We start from the raw sequence: 24,294 nt of genomic DNA on the forward strand, positions 1-24,294 counted from the left end.
AGCAGCTGTACACATACCAATTAATGGAAGATTACAGAAAAGGAGACCTCCAAATTATTTTTTAAGGTAATTTAGTTCATGTATGATGAATTTGAAGTTATTTTTGTTATGGCCACCCAACATACAATTTTGTGATTTTGGATTTGCGTCAGTAAAATCTTACAGACAGAAAACGCCTATTTTTGAACTTTAAATTACCATAACTATACTTTCAGCTATGAAGCTGATTTTTACACCATTGCATTTCTCTTTAAATTCTCTTTTCAATGGTACTAAACTTGTGGGGTTCCTTTAAAAAAAAACATGAAAAGTGCCGGCCTCCCTACTTACAGTCAGAAAACGCCTATTTTTGAACTTTAAATTACCATAACTTCTCTATACTTTCAGCTATGAAGCTGATTTTTACACCATTGCATTTCTCTTTAAATTCTCTTTAAAATGGTACCAAACTTGTGGGGTTCGTAAAAAAAAACATGAAAAGTGCCGGCCTCCCTACTCATGGAGCTCTCAAAAATTTTATATTTTATTATTACCGACACTGTATAGAATTGCATTTGATACGGGATGGAGGCTCACTGATTGTAAGGATTATACTAGTACAATTAAAAAAGGTGGATACTCCTGTGGACTTTGGTCAACTTTTAGATTGAACTCAGTCAGTAGTTGGTTATGTTGTTGACTTTTAACCATCTGCCTCTTTTTCTATGTTTTGTTTAAACTTGAAGAAAGGACCATCCCTGGATCTACGTCAGATCGACAAGAAATCGCAAACAAAGGAGTTTAATGAGAGAGAAGAAGATGAAGATAAAGATGACGATGAAGATGAGGTTCAAGATGAAAATGAAGATACAGTTGAAGACGAAGACGAACATAAGGCTAAAGATATAGATGAAGATGAACATGAACATGAAGATGAAAATAAAGATGGAGATACATTTGAAGATGAATTTGAAGATGAGTTTGAAGATGAGTTTGAAGATGATGCGAATCAAGACATGGATGGAACGGTTTATGAGGGAAGTAAACTGGAGCAAGATTGGGAGGCACTGTGTAAACCTGGTCGATGGTGTAAACCTGTCACACATCAGGCACTCTTGGAACTTGCAAAAGCGCACAGGTAGGTTTTTATTCAAACTGATAGTTTCTTATTAATTTTAGTTAGTTTAACATTACCAAAACACACTTAAGCTGACACTGTAGCTCGAACTTTCCCTCCATTAAGATCAAAACCCTTCAAAAAGCAATACAAGATTTTCCCCTGTTTTCTTCACTGCCAACATGTAAACTTTTGGCTTGTTGTTAGCAGTCGATTGGATTATGAACAGGAAAGCAGTCCAATAGCAAATCAAACATGTCTTGTCGATAGCCAATGTGCTTAAACTTTTGAAAACAGGTTTAAATACTTTAAACATCAAAACAAGTTTCTTCTCAATTTGATACACCATCCGTTCACACAACTTGCTAATAATATGTCAAATAGCTATACTGTCAGATATGGTCAAAAACTTTTAAAACCACGCTTACGAATATGGCAAGGATTTTGTGAATATTTATGTGCTTATTTCAACTATAGCAAAGCAATGGTGATTTGGGTTTTTTCAATGTCGACTCTGACAGTCAGTGTTTCAGAACCAGTGAGGTTTCAGATGAAAACTTATTAGTTTGTCAGTCTTGTAACCAACTTTAATAATACAAATTTGTATTAACAAAATTCAGTGAGGTTTCAACCCTTAAGCATAAAGTCTCTCAGAAAAGCTTTTTTTTTCTTTTCTTTTTTTGCAAGCCTTTAAGAAAGAGTCTGCTCAGACCTTTTACATTTTGTTTGCATCTATATGTTCTTGACAGTGCAATTGACAGTGCACATAAATCAGGGACATTTTAGATTTTGTCTCTTTTGATTTTTGTTGGTAGCCTTCAAGAAATTCAGACTGTGCTGGGGCGAAAAGTCAGACCACCTATACATTTAGTGTTTACATCTATATGTTCTTTGGGTTGTTAAGCAGTTTGCAGTCAGCTTATTCTATTTCTCTAATTTTTTTAAGCATCAAAGTCCATATTTTTTTTTAAACACCATTGGTCCACACACAAGCAAAAGTCACTAATGTATTTGTGTTGAAGTCATGCCTTTACACTGTTTTCAAACCAGGTACACTAGTGGTAAATGGCTTCTTTATGAACCGCCGGGTGACGAACTGGACAAGATTTGGGCAGACATAGCTAGAGCAACTGTGCAAGGGAATCTGGGTTCTGCTGCTAAAGTCAGTACCCGTATAGATAATGCGAGTCAGGTAATCTGCGTCTACAATGAAGATTTTACAGATAGAGAGTCAGTCTTGAACTTGGAGAAAGGGCTTCGCCGTCTTGGGATTGGAAAGAATTTGGTCTACAAACCTGATATTTACACTGATCTCGGTATATATGCCAAGAATAAGTGGGGTATAAAACCGACGATTTGTTCCAGCAAATACGATTTGGTGAAAAAACAGTGGAATGTGCAGTTCACAAATGAGTAAGTTTAATGTTTTTTAATTATCTTGTTTGCTTTTATATTGTTCATGAATAAGGTCATACCCTTGACGAAGATGCTCCCTAGGAGACTTTGGAACTTTGGAACGCTAGGTGGCAGCAGACTTACCAGGTAAGTTTCCATTGTTTATGTAGTTCTGAGCATGCGCACATTACCGAGAACAATGAATTTTACCTGGTAAGTCTGCTGCCACCAAGCGTCCCAAAAGTCCCCTAATATAAATTAATCACTAACTATGAATTGTATTCTTCTTTCACATGTATTTTAAAGTTAAAGAGACATCAAAACCTGTAAAATCACAGTGCTTTTGGGATTACTGTAATACAGCAAATTATATATAAATTCAAATATTTGAAAACATTCCTGACAAAATAAAATGCCTTCTGTTGATCTTCTTCTGTTTGATAACCAATATTTTGATGAAGTAAAAAACATTTGTTATCATTATGTTTTACCAGGGAGTGTATTCTGGTGCTAAGAAAAAATGTACCTAGTATTAAATTATTTATTTATTTGGATATTACAAATCAGACAAGCATTTGGTCAAGTCATCGGGTGATTCCCTTGAATATTGTTTTCGTTTTACTTCAGCTGTGCCATTGAAAAAAATTAAACAAGTATTATTTGTTATGCTTCTGTAGTAAGAGAGCTGTTGAGAAAGGTCAAACAAAATTGACCCAATATTGGAAGACTGTTTCCAGTCCAAGTACATCCCATCAGAGTCAGAGTGATAACGTGCACACATCATCTCAAAGACAAGAGCTGTATTATGAGCCTCACAGAAGAAAAAGGTAAACGATTTGACAGTTTCAAAATAAAACCAGGTTAAAAAAATCGCTTATGCATACAGAAGAGCACAATAAACTACCCCATTTTAAACGGATGTTTTCTTATATCCAAGTCTTTGTTTAGTTCTTTGAGTTTTACAAAATTAATACAAGCATTTCAAATAACCCATTACAGGTTGGGGTTAGTGTTGGGTTTCGAATCAGGGTTCATGTGTGATAATTGATAAAGGTGATCATCAATCAAAAAGACAAGGATCTCTAAAACGAATAAAGGATGGATAAGGTTTTGGGTCAGGGGGCTAGAATTAGGGTATGGTTCGGGTAAGGGTCCAGGTTGGGGTTAAGGTTATAGTGTTAGGGTTAGGTTGAAATTCGGGTTTGGGTTAAGGGTTTGCATTTGGGTTAGGGATAGGTAGGGGTTAGGATTACGATTAGATCATCAGGGTGCCTAATTGCATTAAATGAAGAGATAGACGATGTTTTTCTTTTTGGGAAAGTTTTGTCAGGAGTTTTTATAGGATGGGGGGGGGGGGGCTAAGTCTACAAAATTGAAAATTCTAACCATTAACCTAACCTTAATTCTGATCCAAAACCCACAACCCTCACCCTAACTTAAACCTTAATTCTGACTCAAACCCCCAATCATAACCCTAGCCCAAACCCCAATTCTAACCCCAATTCTGATCCAGCCCCCTTACCCTAACCCAAACCTTAATTCTGACCCCAAACCCATAGCCATAAACCTTACTCTAACTCAAACCTTAGTATTGACCCCAAACCCTCAGCCATAACATTTACCCAAACCTCAATTCTGACCCCAAACCCAAGCCATAACCAAACCACCAACCATAACCTTAACTCTGACCTTAAACCATCTACCACAACCCTTACCCTAACCCAATCCTCAATTCTGACCCCAATCCACCAACTACAACCCTTGCCCTAACCCAAACCTCAATTCTGACCCCCAAACACCCAGCCACAACCCTTACCCTAACCCAAACCTCATTTCTGACCCAAACCCCCAGCCATAACCCTTACCCTAACCCAAACCTCAATTCTGACCCAATCCCCAACCATAATCCTTACCCTAACCCAAACCTTAATTCTGACCCCAAACCCCATACATAACCCTTACCCTAAACCCAAACCTTAATTCTGACCCCAACCACCAACCATAGCCTGATTCTAATCCAAACCTCAATTCTGACCCCAGTCCCCAACCATAACCCTTACCCTAACCCAAACCTTAATTCTGACCCAAACCACCAACCATAACCCTTACCCTAACCCTAACCTCAATTCTGACCCCAATCCCCAACCATAACCCTTACCCTAACACAAATCTTAATTCTGACCCAAACCACCAACAACAACCCTTACCCTATTCCCAAACCTTAATTCTGACCCCAAACCTCCAACCAAAACCCTTTCCCTAAACCCAAACCTCAATTCTTACCCCAACCCCTCACCCTAACCAATCCCAAACTTAACCCTGATTACTTTATCACTCCCAATATTTACGCTATCCCTGATTTTATTCTAACCCGCCAGAAACCATTCTGGATCTGCTTCAGCTGATGTGCCACCGGAGTTGGCAGCACACGCAGATGCTAAACGGCGTCGTCGTCAGACACTACCCCTTCTGCCATCTTTGCCTGCAAACCAGCCTTAACTTGTCGACTTGTGGCAGATCTGTGAATGCACTAATTGGACTAATCTCACATGAAAGAGCTTGTGCCCGACGTCCTGCACCAGTCACCTAATGATCAACTTACAGCGAGCTGAGGGCCTAATTTAACACAAACTTGAATTTTGACCCCAACCCTAACTGTGTTATACAATATTACTACCCCGATCTGTCACACTGACCCCACTCTTATGCAACCCAAGCCCTAAACCTGACCTGCAACAATTGTCCCTAACCCTAGCCCTTTTTAACACGCTCTTGACCCTAACCCAAACCCAAAACGTGGTTCAAACCCTAGTCCTTACCATAACCCCAACACTAACCAAAGTTCCAACATAAATCTAGCACTTACCCTATCCCAAACCTTAATTCCAACCCAACCTCATCCCAAACACTAACCCTTCCTTAACCCCAAACCCCAAAACTAAAACCTAACCCCCACCCTAACCCTGATAACATTCCAACCCTCTAGCCCCACCTCAATCCCTTATTATATTCTAACCCTTACATGAATGCTCAAGATTACACAGTGCGGGGGAAGGGGGGGCTTTTAAGACCAAGTAAAAAGCATTCGGATGAGCCACTGATCGTACAGTCAGTTGTTAGACTTAAACTTTACTGCATGGTTCATACGTGTCCCGTACATGATTAATAATTTGAAACAAACAACAAATAAGGCTATATATTTAGCCTTGTGTTCATTTTTAATCAAAAGTTGCTAAAAAGTAGGCTCTACACAAATGCACAATTTAGAGCAAAATTTGATAAGTAGGTCTACACAAGGCTATAGCCCCATGCAAATTTTAGAGCATAGCATTTAAGAGCAAAAATTGATGAGTGCAATTTTGAATTTCAACCAAAATTTGATAAGTACACTAGGCCTTGAGAGCATTTTAGATAACTAGATAAGTTTGATAAGTACACAAGTATAGTTAGCCTTGATAAGTATAGCCTTGTACATTTTAGAGAAAAAATTAATGAGTACACAAGGCCTTGTTTGTAATTTCAAGCAAAATTTGATAGTACACAAGTATAGTTAGCCTTAATAAGTATAGCCTTGTGCACATTTCATAGCAAAATTTGATGAGTACACTTTTGCATTTGGCAAGTACACAAGGCCTTGTGCACATTTTATAGAAAACAAATGATAATTACACATTTTAGAGCAAAATTAGATAATAACACATGGTTATAGCCTTGGGCACATTTTAGAGCAAAATTTGATAATTACGTGTACATTTTAGAGCAAAACTTGATGAGTACAATTTTCCAATTTGTAATTTCAAGCAAAATTTGATATATACACAAGTAAGTATAATAAGTAAGCCTTGATAAGTATTTTCGTTTGCACATTTTATTGCAAAATTGATGAGTACACAAGGCTATACAGCCTAGTTGAGTGTTATGGTGAGGAATGCACGGCTCAGTTTCACAAAACACTATGATTCATCTTAAAGGCGTCGGACACAATTGGTAATTACTAAAAATAATTTAGCATAAAAACCTGAAAGCAGTAATTTCTCAGTCAAATATTTGAATTGAGTTGGAGACCTCAGCTGAGGTCTCGAATTCAAGCATCGGAAGGCACACAAGTTGTGCATCAAGGGTGTTTCTATTCTTCCATTATTCTCTCGCAACTTCGATGACCAATCGAGTTCAAATTTTTACGGGTTTCTTATTTTATGCAAATGTTGAGAAGACTTGTCTTTGACAACTACCGGAGGTGTCCAGTGCCTTTAAAATGAGTTGTTGTTTCATAACATTTTGCAAAGCAATTAAGATTTTACATTTATATAATCAACTATCTTAGCTCTTTGTGAAACCCCGAGTGATGTTGTAATTGCTGCCATGGTGTTTCAGCTCAGCAACACCAGCCATTGGTGGCGCATTTCACTAAGACATACATTTTGTCTATTTTGCACTCAAACTTTGTAATTTACCACACATCTTTGAAGTATGTTGAGCAATGTACATGTTTAATGTTTGCCTCACTATTATATGGTCGATTCAATCTTACAAAATGTTCCTCAAACAAGTAAACCATAACATTATGTTATCAATTAAACTAATGTCAGTATTAAGCCACATTTTATTTGGTATCTGAGTTTAGTTAATTGAATAAAAACTGAATCAAGTAAACAATAGCTAATGTATGAGAAGAGGTGGCTTCCATGCAGATTGATTGTCTTGTGAAAATGCGTTGAAGCAAAATGTGCGATAGCAGTAGACCTACCATAAGCCATCACCTTAGCCATAGCCGCAGCCACAAAGTCAAAAGAAATAATCCAATATTGTCCTCTTCACGAGCATACAGTGAGGCGCTGTCATAGTCGAGCTTGTTTCAGGTGAACATGTGGGAAATTATCTGGCCAGAGTTTGCTAGGCTTTCTTCAGTTTGTCATAGTTCAAAAAGCACACGTTACAAATACGGCATCAACATCAGTGTGTTTCTTAAACAGTTGTAGTGACAGCGAAGAGTCATCTAGCTAGATTAAACATTCTCCTTCACTAACTTGAAAAAGTCATGGTTGGCATCAACCGAGATCTCTCTTCAAAAGGTAAACTTGAAGCGTTAGTCATCTGGGTCCAATTTCATAGAGGTTCTAAGCACGAAAAATTGCTAAGCATGAAATTTCTTCCTTGATAAAAACAGGATTACCAAACAAATTTCCACGTGATTTTCAGGACAGGCAAGCAACAGCTGAATACCAGTAACAAGCCATAAGCAATAAATAGAAATTTGGTTGGCAATCCTGTTTTTATCAATGAGGAAACTTCATGCTAAGCAAATTGTTGTGCTTAGCAGCTCTATGAAAGTGGGCCCTGGTTATAGGCTTGGCAGGGTCCTTCTTCAGATGTGGCACATAGTCCAAAAGTGTAAGGTTAGCTTCAACATTCTGACTTGCACTCCAACAATTAAACTTGTAGTAGGGAGTCTTATGTCTAGATTTGTCACAGGAAAAGTCCTTCATCAGAGTTGTGCACACTGTCCACAGAGTGTTGGTTAGCTTCAGCATTCTGAAATATATTCCAAAAGGACCTTGTACTGGCGAGTCATCTGGCTGATTCGTCACCGGAAAAGTCTTTCCTCGGTTTGCACAGTGTTCGCAAAGTGTTGTTTATCCACAAGATTTGGTGTATGTTATCTCAGTCTGTGATGTCTCATACATGGGTGTATCGTCTCAATCTACATTAGAAAATATAAGTTTTCAAAGATTAATTTTGTTTAACTATTTTTAAACTAGTATCAGTTGTTCTTGGGGAAAAGTTACGTTAAGTCTAAACACTATGCACAACAAAATTTCGCTTCAGCTCCACTAAGTTCTTCAGCTCATTGATGAATTACACACAGAACATACTTTCCAGGGATTGCGTTTTTCTATTTGTAGAAAAGCTTGACCTATCTTTATGATTTTTTTCCATCTATTGTTCGTGTTGTTATTGGCAGCTTAAAGGGACACGTTGCCTTGGACCGGTCGAGTTGGTCCATATGAAGCGTTTGAAACCGTTTGTGACCGATCCACACAAACATGCCTCGAAATCGCTATGGTTTTCCTTTTACTTTGCAAACCAACACGGTCGGCCATTTTATAGAGTCAACAACTTTACTTCACAAAATGGCGTGGCATGTTAGTTGACTACGTATAAGGAAAACCATGCAATTTTGATTCAAGTTTTTGTGGATCGTTTTCTCTCCAAAGTTTCTTTCGAAAAAAAACTTACCAAGTAGTCATTTGTTGACTGAATGCGCCTAAATCCTGCAACGACTACGCTCTATCATTGTAGCCACCACTCCACAAGAAACTGCTCAACAGAGGGAAAATTAAGTAGAAACAGACAAATTTAAATTTATGATCCACATATCATTACGATGAATGGCAAGGAGGGTCTACTTCTATTGCTTTACTACTTTTTTAGGAATTTGTTTGAGAGATTCAAAATAATGAATGTTTGGTTTAATTTGTCCTCCAAATTAAGTGAAAAACTGCGTTTTAGATTTGTTCGCACTCCTCCCGATTTAGTTGTCACATTTAGGTAGTTTAACACGTGGCAGTCGTTTGTAAATTAAAACAACCCGGGGTCGATTTCATAAAGAGTTATGACTAGTCCTAAATATATATGTTAAACAATTAAGGCTTGTCCTGAGTTAGGGCGATGAACTTGTCCTAACTCGAGATAAGACTCGAGTCTTAACTCTTTGTGAAAACCACCCCTGATACATTACCACATCGTGAAGTCATCCAAGTGCTGGTAGCCATCAGCTCAGCTCAGTTTGGATCTCTGTTTGCAAACTATTTCATCATCTCCAAGAAGAAAATAAGATGTGCTGTTTGGCAGATAAGACAATCTGGAAAAGTTAGCATTTGGGGGTAAACTCAATAAGCAGCACTCATTTCCACTATATATATAGTTGGTTTGCGGTAACATCCACGCCAGGTAGAGTTTGTTCTTTAGAGAACTATCTTGCTATTTATTCTACTATACTGTGGAGTATAGATTTATCGGATTGTTCGGGAGACTTCTCAGTTCCAAAAAGAACTGTCCTGCTTTTTAACTACTACCTGGGCGGGAGGTAAAGCAAATTAGCTGGGATTACTTCTTTAGCTGACAGGACTGTTATTAACTGCACTACCGCAGAGTGAGTTCTGAAATTGGTGTCAACGTTTGGACTAGCTTGCTCTATAGTCATCATCGGGAAAAAAGAAGACTTAATTTTTACGTTACAGATCACTTGTTATTACCCCAATACTTTACCAATGTCGTCTTCGGTGTTCCAGAGCTGCCACCTGTGAACCAATGCTTGCCACAACTTCCTCTTCAATACAGATACAGACTGTTGGGAAAATATAAAAAAAGGTTGAAGCACATTGAGGGAAAAAAATGTAAGAAGTAAGTACAAAAATTTGCTTAGCATGAGATGTCTTCAATGATAAAAACAGGATTACCAACCAAATGTCTATTTGTTGCATACTGCTTGTTCCTGGTATTAAGCTTTTATTTGCTTTAATCCTGAAAATCACGTGAAAATTTGATTAGGAGTGCTATTTTTATCAAGGCAAAAATTTCATGCTAAGCTATTTTTGTGTGTGCTTAGCAGTTATATGAAATTGGGCCCTGAACTCACATGACCCCAATGACCTCGGGTCACAAATTGGCGGCATCGTTTTTTGAATGCACATTCACCTGCCACAAAGTCCACTTTGTAAAGAACAGGTAACATCTGTGAATAAAAAAAAAAAGTTAGAAATTGTTTAAGAAGGGGTATAAGCTGCTGGACAAAAAGTTAACACTGTTGAGAAAATGTAATTGTCTTTAACACTGATACTTCACCCGTTATACTTGACCTATGCTGCAAACAGCTGAACTGCCATCATAGAGCAAGGATTGCTCTATGCTGCCATCTAGTCAGTCGCAAGGGACATCAAAGAGTCTTCATCGTCTACTCAAATTGTGTTTCCTGTTGACTGAGTAGCTCTTAGTTTTGATTCAAGACAGTATCTCATATTTTTTGTTTCAGGAACTTTGTTTTACTGCCCTTAAAAATGTGGCAGTACATGACATTGTGTAAACCGCAAAAGGAAAAGAGATTGGGCATCTAAGAATCAAGACTAAGCACTACACCAGTCACACCCAATACTTTACCTATTGCAGTAAACCTGCTGTAAGAGTGGAGAGGTAGTCTTATTTCTAGGCCTACACGTTGAATACCCTAGACCCTGGCTATCTAACCATTCATACTTACCTAGACACATAGCCTTGTCCAAGGCTCTTTACGCAAGCTCAGGCCCGCTCTGAATCCATGAACTGCATAGATACTATACTGCATGGTACGCAACAGTACTTGATAACGTGGGGTCGAAGCACGGTTTTTGAACCTCGTACAACCGAAGCCGAGGTTGAAACCTCGAAAAACCATGCTTCGACCCTCCGGTCATAATGTACCGTTCAGTCTCTATGCAGTTCTTGAGTTCAGAGCGGACCGGTGCTTGCGTAAGGAGCCTTGGCGTGGCTAAGACACCATCTACATCTGTCTCTAAGGATGATCTGCTCCTTTCCCCCTTCTTCCTTTATCTCTCTTCTTATTCTGTCTCTTCTTCCTCTTTTATTTCTCGCAGCGCTCACGCAGCACGTCGCTCATGAAGCTCTCGCAGCGCTCACTCTTTCTCTTTTATTTCTCGTGTAGGGAAGTTATTTGCAAAGAGCCATACTTTATTATTATGATTTGCACTTCAGGACTTAGCCGCTTTAAATAGATTGTAGCCCCATCCATATATATTTTTTTTTACAACTACTTTGCTTCTTTATTGTCTTATTATTTACTTATTTACAAGGCTTATTGTTATTTGTGCTAAGTTGAAAATGTCTTCATTACTGCTTCATCCACAAGTGATGTAATGCTGATATAAGGAATATGTAAATATTAATTTATATGGATTTATATAAATCAAATATTTAGTTCTCCTAAATCACACATAAATCATCGAATAAATTGCGATTGGGCTGTAATATTTTACTGTTGGATTACTTCTAAAACAATGTGGAGGGTGCAGAATCGGTTATGTTCTTTTGGTTTTGTTTTGTTATTTTTTCAAATAAATTGAACAAAACAAATTAATGTTTAAAAAGAATAATTTAAAAATACTATCACCCGAGTTTTTTGTTTTGTTTTTCGTCCTTTTTTCTGTTTTCTTTATTTATATAAGCAATTACACTTTTTGAAATAAAAACTCATGACAATTTTACTTAAACATGACAACTAACGACTTGAAATATCAACCCTGACAGAAATTTCCAGTAAGACTAGTCTCCTAATTAAAAAGCATCATTGGCTTCGACCAATATGCAGCTCAAGAAATGCCAAGAGAGTGTGACATAACCATGAAAGGTGCACAAGCAAGGACAACATCAACAAGATCGCCGAACATCTTGGAGGGGAAGGGGTGGTACGAGGGGGGGGGGCTCTGCAATAGAACGGGTTAGATCTTCTCTTACCATTCGAAGACTTCACACTCTTGTCTTTATCTTGAAGGCAAACTTGCTTATCCGACCTCCACTATTGCACCCTATTAATAGACTAATTTTTTAAATTTTGGCAGGGTCATTCATCAGTGTAAGTTTTAATAAAAGTATTTAAGCGTCAGTTCTTTTCGAACCATCACAATTAATTATAGAAAATTTGATGAGTATTCAATGCAACTCGACTTATTCAATCATCATTTTCTTCAAACATAAGAATTTCGTTCTTCCGTTGTATAGCTTTTAAAATTCAAACAAAACATTTTGTAAGCACATTGTGTACTTACTAGATTGCATTTGCTGTCAGTTGACAAAAGGTTTTTTGTTTTTTTTTACTTCATAAAAATAAAAAATAAAATAAAGTAAACCATTTTTATGGAGGTGAACCACACTAGTCAAATTGAAAGTGGAGGTCGGATACGGCGAAGTTTTGTTTTACCTTGGTCCTTTGGCGACCTCCAATGCACGTCAAGATCCATAGACAAAACACACACAAAAACCCACACATCCATAGATCTTCAACTGCAATCAGTTTGAGAGTGGCAAGGACATCAGCACAAAGCGGTTGCCTCTTCTTGCAACTCATCAGGAAAAGTCATATCAATGTCTCAAGGAGACTGGCTGGCTGGACAGAGATCGCTGCTCCGTTGGTTGCTGGGTTTGCCTCAGTCATCCTGGTGAGAGAAAAACGTCTTATAATCAATGGTACACACAGTTCAAGTCCAAAGGGATATTTTACCAAGTAAAACCGCAACGAGACTAGACGGACCACTTTTCGAACCCGCTCCCGTTCCGGCAGAACAAATTATTAAAAAATGTATAAACATGTGCTCCTTAAAGGGCAGGTACACGATCGGTAAATGTCAAAGACCAGTCTTCTCACTTGGTGTATCCCAACATATGCAACAAATAATAGGCCTGTAAAATTTGGGCTAAATCGGTCATCGAAGTTGCGAGAAAATTATGAAAGAAAAAACACCCTTGTGGGACGGATTTGTGTGCTTTCAGATAGGAATAACTAGGAAGACTTCTAGCTAGAAGTGTTTTATTATTTTAGTGAGAAATTACCCCTTTCTCAAAAACTACATTACTTAAGAGGGGATCGTTTCCCACAATGTTTTGTACTATGAACAGCTCTCCAATGCTCGTTACCAAGTCAGTTTTTAAGTTAATATTTGTTTTGAGTATTTACCAAACGTATACCTTCCCTTTAAATAACAGAAGAAGACACCCCTCCATATAAAAATTAATAATAAGTAGTAAATAATAGATACTAATAAAGCTATAAATAAACAATAACAAATAAAAAATAATTAAAAAAATACACAGTCAAATAACTCGGGTTTGATTTGAACCCACAACCTTTGCATTGCTAGAACATCAGAACATGTATTAGCACTCACTCAACCACCGTGGTTCGAGGTACCGCAACGATTTGATGTTATTTTTGCATTGGGGATTAAGAATATATTGTTGTTTAATCCTTGATACACCGATGGGTATTTTAATGCTTAAAAAGCATTTCATAAGCACTGTATAGTTAGTAGTGGGATTCGAACCCACGACCTTTGCATTGCCAGACTCTGGCAATGCAAAGGTCGTGGGTTCGAACCTTCCCGGGCACTTTGTCTGGGATTTTTGTTTTGGATAACTTTCCGTATGGCGCCACCACTTTGTCACTCATTTTACAAGAAGGCATATCTCATTGAGGTAAATTAGATACTATTTCATATCGAATGAAATGGTGGCGCCATACGAAAACTTTTCCTAAACAATTAATTAGAGAAGTGAACTGATTCTCACTCACTTTAGATACATTACCATCGACTTCGGCCACTCGCAAACTCAACACTGAGGTTCAAATTAGCTTAATCACTGTAGTCGGTACTGCAGAAATGCAGTTTTCAGTAAAACATTTTTAGCCATTGACAACAATGCCACGGTTGTACACTAAATTCTTAGCCAGATAAATACTAGTTCTAAAAGTGCAGCAGTTACTGCCGAAACGTTCCTGAATGCACATGAAATGGCGACAAATTGGCAGGTAAAGTTCATAAAATGGCGACAAATTGGCAGGTAAAGTTCATCAGAAAACGCGACGTCCAAGTCCCATGTTGGGGGCGAGGTGCATCCTCCTCGCAGTTTGCTAAACTAGTGGTCCACGCTGCTGTTGGCCACAGCGAGTGCCTCGAAAGCCGTGCAAAACGCCTTATTTGGATAACAATAAGGATCTTCAACGAGGTGATTTTCGTAAACCCCGCTCGTTATGCGCTGGTAGTGTATGGAATTAACTTGTTGGGCAAAATTCTTCAACGGCTTAAGAGTTAATTTATTCGGATTCTGGAACGAGAACAAGTGGCGGGGAGGCCCAGATGGAGCAAAAATTTCTAGATAACAAAGTTCTCTTCGGGCAATTTTTTTTCCTGTGGACAAGGTTCTGGTTTTCACAGTAGTCCTGTGTTTTTGTTCACCCCCTACCCCACCTTCCAGTGAAAACTTATTATTTTGCACGACATGAATTTGCTTGCCTTTGCTTAACCACTTCAATATGAACCACTTAAAGGCAGTGGACACTATTGGTAATTACTCAAAATAGTTATTAGCATAAAATCTTTCTTGGTGACGAGTAATGGGGAGAGGTTGATGGTATAAAACATTGTGAGAAACGGCTCCCTCTGAAGTGCCATAGTTTTCGAGAAAGAAGTAATTTTCCACGAATTTGATTTCGAGACCTCAGATTTAGAACTTGAGGTCTCGAATCAACCATCTAAACGCACACAACTTCGTGTGACAAGGGTTATTTTTCTTTCATTATTATCTCGCAACTTCGATGACCGATTGAGCTCAAATTTTCACATGTTAGCTATTTTATGCATATGAGATTAGTCTTTGACAATTACTAATAGTGTCCACTGCCTTTATAATCATACATCCTTCATTATGAACCTTGTCATTTGAATCTTTGAACATAATATATCCATGTGTCATACTTTATCTACTACATGGACGCCGCAAAGCTCTGCATAATGCATTTTGTTTTTATCACTTGCTCAACAACTTATGGTTGATTCAAATTATAACTGAACAAAATTCAAGTTTGGATTATTTATTGTTGAAATAAAATAAGAATGATATGACAAAAATCAAAAAGACAAGGATGTATGTTTGAGCTACTTGACACAAAAATTTGATGCAATTTTATACAACTCAATCGCTTGTTGAAATCTTGAAAGTTCCATTTCACGTCATGTTGTGCTATATTGTTCTTTTGTCATACTGCTTCTAATGGGTATTTTTTTTAAACCAATCTGTTTGTTTAGTGTTTTTGTCTGACTTTTTGAATCAATGTCAGTTTTAGTTTCCAAGTGTGGGATAATAAAGTTCTCATCTTATCTTATTTTTGTATTTATAGTTATGACTACAGTGACAGACATTAAATAAATAAACACACAGCAAGATCACAATCTGTTTTGTTTTTGTTTTACTTTACAATAATGTTGACGAGATGCACAAAATATGAATAGCCTACTGTACATAAACAAGATTCAGACATGACCATGACACTGATTTCAGCTTGTACTTAAACATATAAAATGAGTCCAGTCTCAACTTTACTCCTAAAGAAAAAAAGTCATTAAAAATCATGTCCTTATCTTCACTATGCATTGGCCATTTTTCTCTCCATTATACCTTCCAAACCGCTTTTTTTTTTTTTCTTCAAACAGGGCCATTAAACATGTGCTTCTGAACGATATAGATTTACTATTTTAATTTTTTTTGGTATACACAAACAAAAATGGTTTTGAATATTTAACAATTTTTTATTTATTCCCACCACATGCAAGCTGTATCCTCTCTAAAGTATGTATAAAGTCCACATTTACTATTCCACATTCACAATAACAGAGAAATTCAGTGAGCCTTATCTGTACAGTTTACCTTTAATGGTGCGAGTATCTCTCTGACCATTAACATATAAAGTATAACTATAAATTACAAAAAGAAAAACATATTAGTAAGAACTTAACAAAAAATGTTTCCAACTTTTGTTGTCACAAACAAACAAAATAAAAATAAAAAATCCACCTGATGTAACAAGTGAAATTTCTAACCAGAAAATATGGATTACCCACACACGACCTTAGACATTGGGGAAACTTTGTGATAAAAATTAGTTACCGACCAGAGTTTCAACCTTTGCAAAATGAAGAGTTAACTGGGGTGTGTTTCCACAGCTGCAACCAATAGCTGTTCCAACCGTTGGCCAATGATTAACCGGCAGCCAACCAACAGTTCAAGCTGTGCCCAGTTTCATAGAGCTGCTTATGAACAAAAAGTAGCTGAGCACGATAAAATTTTGCTTACCAGAATAAGATTAACAGGCAACATTCGTCGCATGTACAATTTGTAACTATCCTGCTCATTTCTGCTTAGCAGACAATTGTTCAGCAGTATGTTCTGCTTAAGCAACTCTATGAAATTGGGCCCTAATGTGATGTTCCAAGTAGGATATAATTTTCACTTAGATCCAGGAAATGTTTCTCAGTACTGATGACGTCACAGTTTGTTTACCACTTCGGAGAAGAACGGGAAACCATTGTGTCTATGCACAAATGTCAGAAAGGCAGTACCCAGTTAAAGCACTTAATTAAAAAATGCAGTAAACAAACTGTTATATCATCAGTAAAGGGTTCTATTGTTTCCACCCACTGCGATTTCCAGGTTTCTGTGTTATTTAGATGAAATCTGTAATATTGTGGCCATCTTTTAAAATCCTGTTCACTGTAGGCAAAGCAATGGTTATAGTGCTGAGCAACCAAATCTACTATTAAATAAATTACTTGATTATGGGTACCAGACTAATCCCATCAAGCCTTGCTTGGGATATTCTCGAGTGAAATACGGATTAAGGTATAAAAATGGTCATCAATATGTCGAGAAGCGAATTGAGGGCAATGTTTCTCAAATAAAATTTAAGATTTCAAAGATTGAAACTTTTTCCCCTATAACTTTTCCCGCTATCATCGCCACTTTGAACATTGTGTCTTAATTTGCATGATAATTTTACAGAGAAACTCAGAGACGAGGGTAAATAGATCACAGCATTAATACGGCAAAACTTATGAGAAAATCTGCAATTTCATTGGCTAATATTTCTCAACATAATTCTGCAAGGATGTTTTTACTGAAAATGCATACCCATTCAATTTAATGGAATTCCATCAGCAAGATAATGCTTTCATGTTTGCTTTTTTATGCGTTTGACAATCGAGATACAAGGAAAGGTGAACTTTTACTCCAGGAGTGTCCAATGTTACCCGGTCACTGATGACAACTATAATACACATGTACAATAGCACACATCTGTATTACTGCAAATATACAAAACTGTGTGCATTACAGGGTCAGTTATTCCTTTAAAAAAGTTATATAAAATTAGTTCAACAAATAAAAAACAAAAACAAAACACACAACTTTTTAAAGGCTCTACTTAGGAAAAAAGAACAGTTGTAGAAGTGCACTGAACCATTTCACTTTTTAACAAAAATAAAACTAAATGATCAACACCATAGTATGAAGTACATGCATCTATACAATCTACTTGTGATTTTTTTTAAAACTCGTCTATACAATATGACCGCGAAGAGTTATCAATAAAAATATACAACATGTTGCGTCAGTGAAATTTCAGACACAACTTAAATTTTCAAAACTGACATCAAAAAGAGTTGTTCCCAATAGCCATCATCTCAACTGAAATCTTATAAACTGCATTCCACCCATAGAAATAGAACCAGGAGAACGCCGAGTGCGACATTATGCGTGCATTTTGTTGTGAGACCGCTTTTATCGATGCGTGTATGTTGTTTTCTTTGCCAAACAGTAGCCGTCATGAACATTGACCATTAAAAACACGTAGAGACGGTCTATGTGCGCTCTCAACATGATCATTTTGCCATACACACCGAGTACACAGGGAGGTCGAGCTCATTGTCTCCGTGTTCTATTTCTATGATTCCACCCCACCTGCCGAAAGAAAAACACCCTTTATGCCCCTGTAAAAAAATTACATGAATGAATGATTTGAGGCTTTCAGGATTTGAGATTTAAATCAGATTGTTCCTGCAAGTATACCATGTAATCTCTTCCTTTGCTGAGATGGTTGGCGTGTTCTTAATAGTTCAACTGCATGTTCTAGCCCCTACCCCCTTAGCTTACCTGGCTAGAGACCCAGCTTCTATACCCACCACAATACTCTGCTCTATGGTCACACCTTCATGTTTGGACTGGCATGCCTGTTCCAGTAACAAGCCATTGTTATTTTGGGTCTGTACACAAATTTAAAATCCATCGATAACAATGTATCTGGTTCCCCTTTTATGCATACCAAAATGATGACCACTTTTTCAAGTTGAAGTCTAACTTCGAAAGAGTTTGGAAAATCTCCAAACACTGCACAATGAAAAGAAAGAAAGAAAAAAAACCTTTCCATGAGGACACCATTTTTTGCATTCTTTGAGCAATTCAATTTTTGCATATCTCTTAAGTAAATTCTCCGTGGCCAGTTATCTGTGTATCGTTTTCTTACGCCAGGGGAAAGTTTGTCTGCTCTTCCAATATTGCATCTTTGTCCGAGAGGTAGATTGATGTCTAGCAACATAACACTGCCAACACCTTACTGTATATGAATATGCATAATTGACCTTCATTTACATAAGGTCAGACCTCATTAGCATACAACCCAATAAAGTTCCGCCCCTTCAATCAGTAATGATGCCATGATTTGTATACCGAGCCTAGTGTGGCCTATACTGACACGGAACATACAGTAACATGTACACGTACAATCTTAATAATCATACAATACACAAGGTATATTTACAGCAATACTACACACAGGTACACCTGAATCCAAAACAACTGCTATCTGTCTTCAGCTAACTCCATTACAATAATTCTTGACGGCCAACGTGGCAACCAAATTCTTCGCATCAAAAATTATATTAAAACGGCTACCAAAAAGATCGGGACTTTGAATTCATGATGGATTGAGTATCATACTGCACAGAGAAAATGCAACAAATCTGTGGCCTTCCATAATCTCATCCAAAAGGCATTCATGCATTTGGCAAACTATTTAAGTACATGTACATGCCACCGGAAGAGAATTTGTGAAGTTTTGAATATGCTTCCCCCACACTACGATGGCTTTCTTTGACTTGCTCCATTATTTCATGGAAACTGCATGTGTACAAATTATACACAGTGGAATGAATGTGGCAGTCTCGCTTACACGAAGCACGCTTTGACTGAAAGTACCCCATAACAGTACCCCGTGTGTCATGGTAAAGAGCATTAACGGTACCATGATAAACACCAGACTATTGTGATAGTGAGCCTCATTTTGTATCACATTGATTTGTGCATCAAGAATAAACCAAGATGGCCGCTCTGCAATTCCTCTTCCACATATAACATTTGCCAAATAGAAGATTTATAAAATATAGGGCATGTATATGTACATCTCTTTCCAATTCTGAAACATAATCAATAAATTTATCTTTCTTTTTTCAAACAACAAATTACTTTGAAATTTTATCACATTCCATTGTGATGTTATGTCATAATTTCATTCCTACCCGGGGTTTTCCCCCGCGACGGTAAGCTCAATTAAGGTACAGTCAATTTAATGCAATTATTTTTCTTTTCTTTTCTGGCTCGCAAATTTTGATTTTATCGTCCGAGCAAAAAATAAACGAGGAAAGCTTCTGATTGGTGAAAGAAAAGTTTTCCAAGAAATGCCAGTACCATGCCTCTTAAAGACTTGATTCAAACATACTTCACATTGTCACAACACTGTGTCTTTCAGTGCTACCAATCTGCTTTGAAAACTAGACACCCATCTTAAAAATACCACCGGAAAATTTTTCTCCGTGGATTCTGCCTCAGAAACTCAAGTCGCACAAACCCTGTGAGGCATGAATGGGTGATCAAGTTGCATTTCAATAACCCTCTTATTTCAGAAACAAAGTCTGATACTTTTTAAAGCAATTGTTGTTAAAGCATGACAAGATCCCAAACAACGCTAAGAGAGTTCACAGATCAACAAAATCCCTCTCAAATCAAGTATAAAAAGATAAACTAAAAGTGCTACTTCTTTCCAAGAGTTGTCACAAGCGCTAATTTACTTCAACAGGTGGTGGCACACTGTCATCTCAGCATGAACATTCGACCAATTAGGTGGGGAAACTAACAAGAAAATTAAATGAACTTAAGACTTCTCCCATAACTAACAATCCCCCGGTCTGAACTTTAAGGAACATTTTAAGCTTAAAACTCTTACTGGTCCTGCATTTCTGTTTGGCCCAAAATGGTCCCTACATTTGGCCCCAAATGGTCCCTCTATGGCCTAATAATATTCAAGGTGGGATGTTTTACCCATTTTTCTTCTCTTCGGAAGAAAACAACAAAATGTGGGCAATTGTTCATTTTGATGATTGTGAGACCAACCTCTACCGATGATCATGCCAAAAAAAAATCAAACTTCAGTCAAAATATTTGGCAGCCCTGTTTCAAGTCAGACTCCTCTAAGACTTGCTTAAATCTGCTTGTCTGACGGTGATACGTAACAACAGGACACAAGAAGGTGAACCACTATCCGGTTGATGTTTCTTGTTGAACCTATCAATAAAAACCTCTTTCATGTGGTACCACCATCTCCGCCAGTCATCTCAATCTTTGGGGGTGGATAGAGGATAGGACTAAGTCTCTCTGAAGTTTAAAGTCGATGCTAAGGTAGACCTTAAAGATGTCCCCCTTTATCGCCAGAATATGAAAACTTCTCAAATTGTGGCAGCCCTGTGTCAGTTGACAATTCTGCAAAGACAAGAAGTTGGAGGTAAGAGTGAAAACATGGTAGAAGGAGGATAGTTAAAATTAATGAATGTTTTACAAGTGCAATGTTGAGAATATTTACAACATATGAGTTGACAGATGTTCAATTCAATGAGGAAAAGCCAATTGACATTCCAAACGTTAACAAATGAAAGTATTCTCTCCTTTGCACGAATACAAAACATACATTGTTTTATATGACATCCAAGTTGATCTTTGTCAAATGATAGGATAAAACTGACACAGCAAATAAAATTTACTTGATTGTATTCTGGCATGAACTCTGAGGGTGTTTTGTACTGCTGATATTTGTATATTAATGCATGGTGCGGGTAACGTACAATAGTCATACAGGATGGGACGAAAATGCATAGCTTATGATGTAGGCCGTGTATTGGTTTGATTAATGAATGAAAAAGAACACCAATCAAATGACAAGAATCTACTTTGGTGTTTTATAATCAGTGTTAGATTTTTCTTGCATTATACTAATTTATGGGTAAAATGGATGTGGCAAAACAGGTTTATGATAAATGATGCTAGCTACATGTAGAGTGAGCTTTAGTACAGACGTACCCCCATATTGTGGTTTGGGCACTGGCCTGGTGACCAATCTCGGTTCGATATCTTTTTCCTCCACCTTTGCATTCTGAAACATTTTATGTGCTTTGGATAGTTTTCATGTAATTGGCGCAATACAAATCTTAAAATATTATTGTTGTACTTATGAATACTTACTGTTAGTGTCTGGGGGTGTGAGTTCTACAGGCTCAGCTGTAAATTCTTCATCAAAATACCTGGTGTCCGTTTCTGATTTGACACTGGGCTTGAAGGGTGGCTCAATCTGTGTGGTCAAACATTAACAAGTTACAAAATTGACTCCCGAGAGGAGTGTGTCTGTGTCTTGCCTGATCTTTCACCCCATGGACCCAAGTTCAAATCAAACCCATGGTCAAGTTATGAAGCTCTTTGAAGGATTCGGGTACTTTTTCAAAATGTCCACAGATTTACATTAAACTTACAGGGTTTGAAGATAATAATGGTGGAATGCTTCCCATCAAATATTACTAACTGAGGTTCTGTAGTTTTTAAGAAATGAGTAAAAGAAGTCACAAAATAATTTTTTCGTCTTGCTTAAACGAAAATTGTTTTAGCATGTAAAACCCCATTAACCAGTTATGATATTATACCATAATCATAGCAGAACTGGTCAATACGTTTTTACATGCTAAAACTGAGACGAAAATTATTTGTTTTACTCATTTCTACAGCACCTCAAAGCGCATAGAGACTTCTCTCTGGTTGTGATATGCGCTATACAAGAATGGTTCATTTATTATTATATGCAGGGGGTCTTTGGCAACGTTTTCAGACGTACCTTCTTGTCAAATAAGTCCTCCCAGTTTATACATGCGAAAAACGGATGCTCCATAATCTCCTTGGCATCTTCCTGTCCACCTCCCAACCTGAGCAGAAAAAAAACATCAATAATAGTATCAAAGTCTTATATAGCGCACGTATCTACCAAACAAGGTACTCAAGGTGCTGAGTATATACAAACTTTCAGAAAGATAGGTAGTAACAGTGATGAATTTTGAGACCCAATTATTATAGGGTTTACAAGGTGCTGCTGCGCATACAGCAGCCACAGCCAGGAACACCGGGGTGAACCCCTGCTCTTTTTGAGAAGTGCATTGGGTTCTTTTACATGCGTTACACAACACATGGGACCAACAGCTTTACGTCCCATCCGAAGGACGGAGCAATGGTTAAATGTCTTGCTCACGGCTGGGGATTCGAAACCCATACTCTGCTGATCAGAAAAACCAGAATTTGAACTCGGTGCTCTTAACCACTCGGCCAAGACACTTCCACACATATCTTTAATATTAGGAAGATCGTCCGTGCGCTCTGCGATGCAAGCTTTGTGCTGTACCCACACGGGCCACACACGCTAAATACAATGCCCTATGAAATCCATTGAACTGTAATAACAATAAATATCTTTGAGGGGACCACTCTATCAAGTGATTTTAATCATTTGTTACAATTTGAAAGTTAAAACTTCCAGATTGTAACAAATGACTTAATCTACCATATACACAGCTTTATGCCATATACACAGCTTTATGCCAGCCTGAAATATGTTAAAATATAGTGAATGCATAGCTAGATAGTACACGTTCAACTCCCTTTCTACCCGACCATTCAAACATCATCCACTGTAATTTTGAATGACAGATGAACTATGCCAGCCCATAATCATATGGTAAACGAATCTCAACAATCCATACATATGTGCATTACTCTGCCAACTACAAAACCTGGCCACAATTTCATGGCGCTGCTTTACTGTGAGCAAATTTTCTTCCTTACAGTAGCAGGAAAAAAATGGTAAGGTGTTTCACAGGTTATCAAGAAAACTAGGTGGTCATCTTGTGCATTCACCATGGATTTATATCGATGGATCAACTCAACAGCAATTGTTACCGAGAGTATTTTTTGGTTTTTACCCATACACCGATGTGTGTTAGTCCTGTGAAAATAAAAACACAGGCATGTTACTCGGGTGAGATTCGAACCCACGACCTTTGCAATTTTAGAGCAGTGTCTTACCAAATAGACTACCGTGGTTGCCCGGTAGCTTAAGGCAGTTCAAATCCTATGTTTTGGAAGCGGGTACCGCAACGATATGAGAGATATTAAATTTGCATCGGGGATAAAGAATAATAAATTTGGTTTTTACCCATACACCGATGTGTGTTAGCACTGTATACTCAGCACTACTCAGAATAGTTGCAGGATAAATTGCTAATGTTATGAGTCAATGCCGCAACAAAGGGCTTTTATCGTCTTGCTTTGATGCATAACTCCATCACCCCAGCTAACCCTGCTGCAGACCTATTCTATCAACTAATCCTAGCCTTCATTATTCAAATAAATTTTAATTGATTTGAATAATAGTTTAGCCTGATAATGCTATTGTGAGCTATGTTTTAGCCATTTGCACAAAACAAACCAAGTAAACAATTAATGTGTTCGTATGATCAAATTACCACTGAAATAAATAATACATGTACATAAAAGGGTTAGATGTGTACCTTTTCGTTGGGTCTTTCGCGAGAAGTCCACTTAGTAATGACCTCGCACTATCCGATAATCTCGCCGGAAACTTGACCTCTTGAACCAGGATCAACTCAAATAAAACCTCATGGTCACGGCTGTAGAATGGTAAACGGCCACACATCATTTCATACATGACTACACCGGTACCCCACCAGTCCACTGCTCGGCCGTAATCACTGTCTTCTAAGACCTACAAGGAGAAAGGGTGTAAAACATCATTGGTTTGCAAGAGACAAAATTCACTTGCATCA

The 24,294-nt window shown here is 37.6% G+C and overlaps 1 protein-coding gene, 1 long non-coding RNA gene and 1 pseudogene across 4 annotated transcripts in view; 1 reads left to right on the forward strand and 2 right to left on the reverse strand.

Moving 5' to 3' along the window:
* Positions 1-6,542, forward strand: part of LOC117290392 — a 12,580-nt pseudogene extending 6,038 nt beyond the window's left edge.
* Positions 6,543-7,893: 1,351 nt separating this feature from the next.
* On the reverse strand, positions 7,894-9,421 carry LOC117301005. Its single transcript, XR_004520255.1, has 3 exons — positions 9,231-9,421; positions 8,729-8,809; positions 7,894-8,192 (listed from the first exon to the last, which is right to left on the reverse strand). It is a non-coding gene; the product is annotated as an uncharacterized LOC117301005 (long non-coding RNA).
* Positions 9,422-17,026: 7,605 nt separating this feature from the next.
* LOC117287993 (RAC-gamma serine/threonine-protein kinase-like) overlaps positions 17,027-24,294 on the reverse strand; it is a 53,286-nt gene continuing 46,018 nt past the window's right edge. For all 3 annotated transcript variants that reach the window (XM_033768668.1, XM_033768679.1, XM_033768661.1), the window contains exons 10-13: positions 24,019-24,233; positions 22,296-22,383; positions 21,656-21,761; positions 17,027-20,899 (exon numbers count right to left, since the gene is read on the reverse strand). In XM_033768668.1, coding sequence (XP_033624559.1) covers positions 20,826-20,899; positions 21,656-21,761; positions 22,296-22,383; positions 24,019-24,233 — 483 coding nt within the window. In that variant the 3' untranslated portion in view covers positions 17,027-20,825. The remainder of the gene's footprint in view (positions 20,900-21,655; positions 21,762-22,295; positions 22,384-24,018; positions 24,234-24,294) is intronic.

The sequence above is a fragment of the Asterias rubens genome, chromosome 1 (genome assembly GCF_902459465.1).
Source record: "Asterias rubens chromosome 1, eAstRub1.3, whole genome shotgun sequence".
NCBI lineage: Eukaryota > Metazoa > Echinodermata > Asteroidea > Forcipulatida > Asteriidae > Asterias > Asterias rubens.